This window comes from Lolium perenne, chromosome 5 (genome assembly GCF_019359855.2).
Source record: "Lolium perenne isolate Kyuss_39 chromosome 5, Kyuss_2.0, whole genome shotgun sequence".
Lineage (NCBI taxonomy): Eukaryota > Viridiplantae > Streptophyta > Magnoliopsida > Poales > Poaceae > Lolium > Lolium perenne.
This window is the reverse complement of record NC_067248.2, coordinates 205,614,853-205,624,752: the sequence shown is the minus strand read 5'-3', so window position 1 is coordinate 205,624,752 and position 9,900 is coordinate 205,614,853. Positions and strand designations below refer to the sequence as shown.

Genomic DNA, 9,900 nt, shown 5'->3' with positions numbered 1-9,900 from the left:
CGTTTTGGATCCTGAGCTCATATGCTCTCCAAATCTGTACTGTGTGGGGATGTGTGCCAAGGGATATTTGCCTACAGGTACGGTCCACTAGAAAAGGATGTTATTCTGGCCTCCGTATAGTCCAAGTGCCTACAGTACATCAAGAAACAAACGGAGTCGTTGGTCACTTGAGGAGCCCAGTCGAGTTCGGTGGACCGATAGTCCATAATCCTAAAACGTCATGGATCGTGGTAAATGAAAAAATGATATATCATCCTCACCAAAAAGATCAAGCAGCTTAATACTGCAGGCACCATCAAAGCATTTTGTTAGCAGGTGTACATCTAAACTCTAGAGTGCGACCTTTTTGTTAAATCACAGCAGTAAATTCACAAACAATGTTCTGCATTACCAATAATGATCCGTATCTGTTATTTTAGGAAACAAATCTTGCCGGAACATATAATGAGTAGAAGCACGAATGAGATGAATAATGCAGTAATATTTGCATTAAATGGATGGTTATGGGATGGAATGAACAAAACTCACATGGTTTGGACATAAGAATCAGATGATGCCCCATCCATCTCCATCAGTAAACAAAACTCAAAATCGATGTTGCTGCTAAGAATAAATTAAGTCCATTCGGCTGTGTCTGTTACAAGACTGATCAAGCATGCAGCAGCAAAATCATTGCTCCGCCACAGATTGAAAAAACAAAGAGAGAGAAGCAGCGCAAAAAACACGCTCACGAGAAGCCCGGTGCTACACCGAGAATCCACATGCAGGATCGATCTAGACTGGCCGTGCAGACACACAGTTTGGCACGGACAGATTTGCCGCGGATATGGTCGGAGTCAAGGGATACACCGTACTTACGAACTCCGCCCGCCGGAGACAACTCGACGAGCCTATGGCCGGAGACGAGGGGCGCACCAGATCTGTCCGCTCCATCCGCCGGAATCTAGGTAGACTATGGATCCGGGCACATGTGGCCGAAGAAAAGAACACAAGATTGGTAGGAGAATTTCAGCGACTCCGACCATGACATTGAAATGGATAAATCTGAGGCTGAACATAGGATGGGGATTTAGTTGATGAAGCTACAAGAGGTGGAATGGGGAATGACGGGCTGCTGGGATGCCAGTCGAGGACATTAGTAGTTGCTTGTGCCGACAAAACCAAAACGACCGGATCGTACTAAATGCGATAGCCTGTGGGCCATAGATCACCGTTCAATAATAAGGATACCAATGGCAAGACTTGAAAATATACGCATATGGGCTTCTAGATGTCGTTGGCTGGTTGGTCCATGATGCAAGAGCATCTAGACCCGGGAGCCAAACCGAATTTCCGATTTGTATTGAACTTTTGTACTTCTATGCAACTTAGCATGCTACATTCATAACAATGATTTATTTTACTACTTATTTGGTATGGTACACCACAGATATCAATATTGCTAAATATTAGTTATATTTTTTGTAATACTGTCTTATCTATCATAAAAGTATACATTTGCAACATATAAGCTATATTTTGTAACCTAAGTTTTTGCAACTACATAATATATGTATAAGTACTAATGATAAAGATACCTAAAGTTTAACAGGGGTGTCTAGTGAATGATTACATAAACATATCATACACACTTCCAGACTATAAGGTGAATCATTGGCATGACACGTTACTTTTTCCGTGGTCAATTTAGCCGTGAGGATACCGATAAGTTAATGGCTTCTGCGTATGCTCTGTGCTTGGCATTGAAATACCATAAGAATATAAAATAATGTGCATTCTATTATTCTTGAAAACATACAATTTGATTGTTTGATATACTCCTATGCAATGTGATTGGTATGATTTGGCAGAAATTCAATATAGCTCCCGGTGCATATGCTCCCTCTATCAAAAAATTATATTTCTAAATATCAGGAAATTTTGATAAAAAATTCTACATGTACATCTTCACAATATATATCCGTTCGTCAAGTTTCGTGAGAAACCAATATTTTGTCTGGTCTATGCAAAAAAGAGAAAATTTATCTTTCGAAAAGCCTTATTTTTAGCATTTTATTTTATCTTTTTTACACACGCCACACGACAAGTCGTTATTTTTATGAAACGACTTTGTGAATTGTGAGCACGTGAAGATGTATATGCGAATTTTTCGTTACAACTTTTTTTAAATTTTAAAATATGTGTAACATGTATTTCAAAATAGAGGGAGCATATGCTCCCATGTGTTTGGCAGAAGCATATATACAAACAGGTGCCCTGCCAATTTTTCTGTATAAAAGTTCTTGCACGAAATTAAACAACGAAATCTAGTTAATGCGGATTTCAGTATAGCTTGTACTAGTTCCGTAGGACTTTTATTGAAGAGAGTGAGTGCTAACTAAACGTGCAGCCGTCCTCGATCGGATTGGTTTGCTCATGGTTCGTGGTATGTACTTGCGCCTCAAAATATGTGAAAGACGCAGAAGGTCGAGGCGCACACCTGACTGAAGAAGCCACATCGGTGTGAAGTACACATTGTTCCCTTTAATATCGTGAACGAATTCGCAGACGAGATCCAAGGTACTGTAGAAGCTGTTTCAGTGTACACCGGTTTGTCAATGCATGGCTCTAGGCTCTCACACCGACCTAACATGGTTGACGATTCTAGGATCCGCACAAGGACAGGATTCCAGACATGCAGACTGAATACGTACCTCGTAGCTGAGACGTACAGCAACTTGGCCACCGGTCAGTCAACCTTGTATTTGCAGCACGAGGCACAATGCACACACGCATGTCCAACCCGCTCGCAGGTACATGTACATACTCCTTTGCGGCTTCGCCCCGTTCGTGCCAGCGAAATTTCTCGCGACAGACAAAACCCTGCCAACAAAATCCTTGTCAGGTAGCCGTTCCTGTCCACATCATCGAAGCCGCGGCCCACGTGGACCCGAGTAGATGCCAACGCAAGTAGCCACGCCAAGTGGCTCGTCGTCGCACAACTGTCGACCGGCCTGTCCACGTCGACGGAAAGAGAGGACGCACGCAGCGGCCAGGTGCAGAGGCGGGAAGGCAAGGCTAGCTGACGCGTCCACGCTTCAGCTGGAGTCGGCAACGGGGCAACCCAGTTGCTCTTCTTATCTGCTGACTAGTGCACACGCTCGGCGCGTTCCGCTTAAGAATATCTTGGGGTTCAGACAGACAAGGCTAAATTTGTCTTCAACCTTGGCGAACGAGAACGGGACGAAGCGGTACTATACGGTATACGATTTGAAACGTTGAATGATTAGTGTACTAAGTAGACCTTGTCTAGGGAAGATTTAGGAGAAGATTAATGTACTCAGCAGAGGAGTGAGGCTAGCCGAAGCGTTCACGCTTCAGCTGGAGCCGGCAAGGCGGCAACCCAGATGCGATTCTTATCTTCTGACTAGTGCAATGCTCGGCGTGTTCCGCCAAACGGCCAAAGAATATCTAGGTTCAGGCCTCAGACAGGGCTAAATTTGTCTTCAACCGTGGCGAACTGGCGGGCGACGAAGCGGTACTGACTAGCAACGGTTTAGGATTTGAACGATTAGTGTACTAACTAATCCTTATCTAGGGAAGATCATAGCGCTTTATGTAGGACGATAGGAGAAGATTAGCGTACCAAACTGCCGCTAGCTAGAGTTTGAGGGAAGCGTCAACGTGTGACCACGCCGTGAGCAAGATCGCCGAGGAGAAGGGCACGTGCTCGGTGCCGCCGCTGCCACTCAACCGTTGGTGGCGAGAAACCAGGTTTGAAAACCGCCGGTGCAACCAACGGGCGAAGATTCACGCCGCGGCCTAGCAACCACACGCGAGATCTACCACTGACGCGAGAGGTCTCCCCTTCTTCCAGCACCAGGACGATTCCACGGAAACATACACCTCACCGCAACAGGATTCTCGTCCACCACAGGGAGCCACCGGCCAAACAATCTGATGTCACTGCTCCTCTCAGAATCAGGCCACAGGTTCTGGAACCACAGACCTGGCATGCCATTCCATCACAAAATATAGCGTTAGAAACGACAGGGCTGTCGACCCTGTCACAGTTTCCATTCCTCTCCACAGATCCTGGGAGCAGCCGAATCGGACTTGAATTGTCTATACATCATTCAGCTGGAGTATCAGTACACGTCGCAGCCAGGCTGGACCCCCACTGCATCCGGGGGGGTGTTCCTACAGCCCTCATGGCCGCCATGAATCAGAGACTACGTATTTACAACGAATTGAATGGGTTGGGCAACATTGTACAATAATGGTACAGACAGGTTGTTAAACACCAGCGAGTGCCGTCAGTCATCGTCTCGAGCCGCCGCTGCCGCTGCGGGTGGCAGCGAGGGCGAAGCCACCGCAGTCGTACATGCGCTGGATCTCCTCCCGGTACTTGGTGAGTGATTTGTTGGGCAGCGCCGGGGTCAGCTCCACCACGTCCCCCATGCTCAGCGGCATTCCCAGGTCGCTTATGGGCTCATGGTTCACCTTCGGCCGCAGGTCTTCTTTCATGGGCACCCTGTAGGGGCTCCACCTTTGACAGTTGGCGCCAAATCGGTCCATCAGGTCCATCACGGTTGAGCCGGCTGGGAATTCCTGGACAGACATCTGAAAACAGGATGAACATTGTCAAATAACTGCACCTGACGACCATGGCACAAGCAATGGCATCAAACAAAAACACTAAGCTCACCTTATCATGCTCCAAGAGGATGACGAACAATGGACCGTCGTGGTTGCACTGGCGGGTATACGAGTAGGGGCATTCCTCCGAATGCAAGGGGAACGGGCAAGGCGGCCTGATGGTCTCGCTCTTCACTCGGGACGAGGACTGCTCCTTGTTCAATGCTTCGCATTGCCACGTAAGCACCCACCTCGCCCACTCCACCATCTGAAGCACGAAGGAGTGCCGGCAAGAGCCTTCCTTGTACCTCCAGTGCGCGGCAAACCCGTACTCGGCCTGCAGGTGCATCTCCTTTGTACGGATCTGGACCTCGAACGGGTGATCGCCCTCACTCATGACAACAGTGTGCAATGAACGATACCCATTTAATTTTGGACGCGATATGTAGTCCTTAAATCTTCCATCTACTTGGGGCCAGAGTTTATGGACAACATCCAGTGCTCGGTAGCAATCTTCCTCCTTCTCGACCACAAGGCGCAGGCCATGGATATCATGAACTTCATCCATTGTTAGATTCTTCCTGAAAATGTGCCAAAAATCAATTAGCAAATATACACAAAAAAAGGCTCATCACCAAATTATGTAATCATATATAATGCAAAAACAAGGTCTCAACATACTTGAGCATCTTGGAGTAAACACTGTAAAGGTTTTTGTTCCTTCCAGAAAGACTCTGATATGAGACACCCGCATCCTTCAGACCTTCATCCAATGTATCCACAGCAGATGTGATCAGCGCTTCGTCAAAGGTTTCTGTAAGTTTCGATGACAGCTCCTTGTGCTCTTCCGGGTTCAAGTGCTTGAAGCAGAGATTTTCAAGCTGGTCTTTCCAGCTAGCGATCCCCAACCGATTGGCCAAAGGCACAAAGATCTCCATGGTCTCCTTAGCAAACCTTTGTTGTTTGACCAGAGGCAGGGCTTCTAAAGTGTTCATGTTATGCACACGATCTGCTAACTTTATTAGAACAGCCCGTGCATCAGCCATAGCGAGGAGCATTGTATGCAAGCGATCCGCTTCCGCAGTTCTGCTTGCCGTGTTGTTATCACGAGCAAGCTTGCTCAAGTGGCTCAGCTTCGAGACCTGAACAGATTAGACGGAAACTATCAGGTTTGCAAGATAGAAGATGACATCAAGAAACAGAGCAAACAAAATACAAGTGTTGTTATCATAAAACTCATACATTGTGGTCATCCAACAATTTTTATTTGCCACTCATCATAAGATAATAAGCCACATGATCATGTGACTTAATATAATGGTAGTGTATCATAATTTAGATCACAATAATTGCAGTTGATCCAGCCAACAGCTTGATTATGATATAATAAAATCTGATGTTCTAACTACCGAACCCATTATCCGATTTCTTCTAGAACAATGGTTAAAGAAAGAGAAACACGTACCCCTTCCACGAGATCAGCCACTCCAGCCCCGAACATGTGGAAGATGTGATCATAGTCTACGAACGAATCATCGATGGTGTCGTGTAGGAGCCCAGCAGAGACAACCGTGGCGCTGGCCCCGATCTTGGCCAGTAGCACGGCCGTCTCCACACAATGTTGCAAGAACGGATCACCGCTCGCCCGAGTCTAATCACAGAAAGAAAACAAAACAAGAATCAGTGACTAATCCAGAAATTACAGAATGTAACGAAAAGTAATGATCTCTGAATTTGGGGAATTTGGGGATTCACCTGTCCATGGTGAGCCTTCTCGGCCTCGAAGAAGGCCTTGACGACGAGCTCCTCGTGGAAGATGCGGTGGCGAGCCTGCGCACCGGCGAGGAGCTCCCGGGCGTAGGGCTCGCAGGCGGGGCTGGCCTCGGCGAGGTTCTCGTCGAGCTCGAACGCGAGCTCGCCGCCGCCGACCTCGGGCCGCGGGCTGGTGGCCGGGACGTAGTCGATGCAGGAGCCGAGCGCGTTGCGCACGAAGCCGGAGAAGAGGCGGTCGCGCTCGCGGCCGGTGAGCCAGGAGGCCGACGCGCCGCGGGACGCCGGCGAGGAGGACGGGCCCTGGAACACCGACACGGGGCTGTGGTGGAGGTCGCGCCGCTTGAGCGGCGACGGCGAGTGGGAGTAGCCGCCGCCGAAGCTGAGGTCGTCGGATCCGTCGTGCCACAGGTCGTCGTGCGGCGGGGCGCGGGGCGGCGAGGCGGCCGCGGCCGGGGAGGAGAAGAGGCAGGAGAGGCCGCCGGCGACGGCGGACGCGCGGTGGGAGGTGGTGGACGGCGGCGCGGTGCTGCACGGCGGCGAGCCGCGGGAGCTGCTCGGATCGAAATCCGAGGAGTACACGGAGCCCGGCGGGCTGGTGTACAGGGAAATCGCCGACAGCGACATGGTGGCCAGAATCCGGGACGCCTCCGACGAGCTCTAAACGCCGGGGAACTCAAGACCTCTAGCTACCCACAAAATTGGGGAAGAGGACGGACGAATTCGGGTTCAGAATTTGATCTCGGCGAGATGAAGTCGACGCATTCGGGGCTCCAAATTCCAACAAACAAATCAAACGAAACTCAAAGAACAGCTACTCAAAGTCGGAGAGAAATCGAGATGCAGCAGCAGAGCACGGATTGGACGACGAACTTCTGATCCTGGCGCGATCTAATTCGGGGAATTTTGGGGCGGAGGGCCTATCCTTTTCGACGAAGACGCAGGAAGCACGGATTGGGGGGAAACCGCTTGTATTGCGTCGCGTGTTTATTCTGGGTTGCTTTGCGTCTGCTGTGTGTGTATTTTAGTGCGTGAAGTGAAAGAATCCAGGGCCCTCCATGCCAATTATAGGAAAGCGGCAGGCGTGCCAATGTCCAAAGTGCCCCTGACAGGAGGAATCTTGCATCCTCTGCGTGTGCAGCAATTCCAACTATCCAACATTATTACCTCACCGATTTGCTGATTCATGGAATATATGGTTTTTCTTTTAGTTCATTGGAATATATGGTTGTGCTAGTAGTAAGTTGTTTTGTTTTTCAAAATTGCTCACAAGTGATTAATTTTGGGTAATATTTTGTTCTTTTAGGTTTGGTGAGTAAGAGGCGACGATGTTGCTAGGTGGATGAAAGGGCCTCGACATGGCTCGTCCGATCGGCAAGGGCTCACGGATGGTAATGGTCATTCCAAGAGATGTGAAGGGAGGGGAGAAGTGATAGTGGCACATGATAAGAGTGATTTACGAGAGTAAGAGCCTTAAATGGTAATGGTCACTCCAAGAGAGAGGGGCACTAGGGTTGGAAGTTGGGGTTGAGAGTCTAGAAATGTGACTATTGATGTACTAGAAAATAACTCTTGTTAATACAAGACAAATATTTTGGTTTAAAATCTAAATATGCATATCTATCTTGTATGTGTTCTCTGTGCCTCTGTTGGTGTCGAAGGACATGGAGCATCCTACAATAGCATGGAGAATTTTTAACCATTTCAGTTCTTGTGAGCTCGCTGCACCCTAACGCATAATTACCTATGGGAGCTCAAGGCACATGTGGAGAATTACTTTTTTCCTTAGGTTTCTGGATAGATGATTGATTCTTACCGAACATAATGTACTCTAGACAATCTGGTGTAGAAGTAAATCTTATTTCTGGGATAGGATGAGACTACCAACACCTTCTTTTTGAGTGTCGCCTTGATCATTTTGTACGGTGGTTCATACATTTTGCTTTCAGTTAAATACCCTTCAATTACTATGCATGCGCTTGTGCATTTGCTTGACGGTCTAGGGTGGGGTGTACGCTCTCATATATTAAGCTAAGTTAGTGACTGCTTGTTGGGAGAATGATTTTATTTTTGGAACAAAATCTTGACCTCCAAACTATGTTACCTACATACATGAAAAGTTTTTGTGGACATGTGCGGCACCATCGAACCAGAGTTCAAGAAACATGTGGTTCGAATTAGCGAGATTGTGGGTATTATATTTTCTTATAATGATCATTGGTATAGTGGAAGCCAACAAGGAAATGTTGGCCGTTGGTGGGTGGATGGGTATTCTTGTGGATATAAAGAATGGGTATAGAAATGTGGCCATATACTGGTGGACATGGGTGGCCCACAGGAGATCTGGTCTTAGGGACCTACAGGGTGGCCCATCTACAAAGGACCAAGATGGAGACCCAGACAAGTAGAAGCCTAAGACGGAGTCAGACTAAGGTCCAAGACATCGTCCGACTAAGATCCAAAACAACGTCCGGCTAAGGCCCAAGGAGGAAGACTTGGATTATATGACTCGACCTATGTGCATGTATAGTAGTCGGCTAGGACCTTCCATGTAAACACTAGGGCCAACATACTATATAATACGGCCCTCGAGTAGCCTAAGGGAAGAAGCATTAATCTAATTTTAACATGCACTTGTTACCATTATAGTGAATTGTAAAAGGAGCAAAGATCCCATACAATCGTGGATCTTAAACCTAGGTAACTCATGTGTATCACCGTCCTAAGCATACTCTGGCCTAACTACCTACTTTTTCTATGCTCTGAGCACCCCCTAATGGTTACTGTGTCGACAATACCCCGAAAAAGTTATCTATTTGGCACTTCATTGTAATGAAATCCACATATTGAGTATCAAAAGACTTCAATAAGCATGTTTTTATAGGAACCAGAAACGTACATAAGGAAAGACAAATGGCTATATAGTGTTAGGATAGTGTAAAATCAAGAAGGAAAATTGCGACCGTAGTAGGTTATTGAAAGAGCAATGTCTATATCTCGTGTTTTGTGTGTTTGACAACAACACTTGAATGAGTTTAACCGTGTGCAAAGATTGTCTTTGATAGATTTGCAAGTGCACGGTGCTCTCGCTGAACACGTCATGATCGGAGGACTGAATCGTAGCTTATAGATTTTATGGTTTTGTGCATGTATCGCGAGGTGACATGGCTGGAGAGGAAAAGTGAAAAAAGCAGTTTCTGCGTGACCGGTACTACCGGTACCAGGAGCGGTAGTACCGCTACCCTACTGGTACCGCCCTGCAGGACCGCTCTGGAAGATTGCACTGAAAAGTCCCACAGAGAGCCTTACGGTACCTCTACGGTACCTTGAGCGGTAGTACCGCTTATGAGCGGTAGTACCTCCTTGGTACTGCTTAGGTACCGTAACGCAAGTTACGGCACCATCGCTTTGGTACCGCTAAGGTACCGCGCGAGGGTCCAGGGACTCACAGAGGTCATTGCGGTACCTCAAGCGGTACCGCAAGCGGTACTACCGCTGTGAGTCCACGTGGCT

General features: G+C 47.6%; 1 protein-coding gene across 1 annotated transcript; it reads right to left on the bottom strand.

Moving 5' to 3' along the window:
- Window positions 1-4,075: 4,075 nt before the first annotated feature.
- Window positions 4,076-7,431, bottom strand: LOC127301395 (probable GTP diphosphokinase RSH3, chloroplastic). The gene is made up of 5 exons (XM_051331625.2): window positions 6,373-7,431; window positions 6,083-6,268; window positions 5,299-5,759; window positions 4,688-5,198; window positions 4,076-4,602 (listed from the first exon to the last, which is right to left on the bottom strand). The coding sequence occupies exons 1-5, from the start codon at window positions 7,012-7,014 to the stop codon at window positions 4,300-4,302; spliced, it is 2,103 nt and encodes a 700-aa protein (XP_051187585.1). The 5' UTR covers window positions 7,015-7,431; the 3' UTR covers window positions 4,076-4,299.
- Window positions 7,432-9,900: the final 2,469 nt, after the last annotated feature.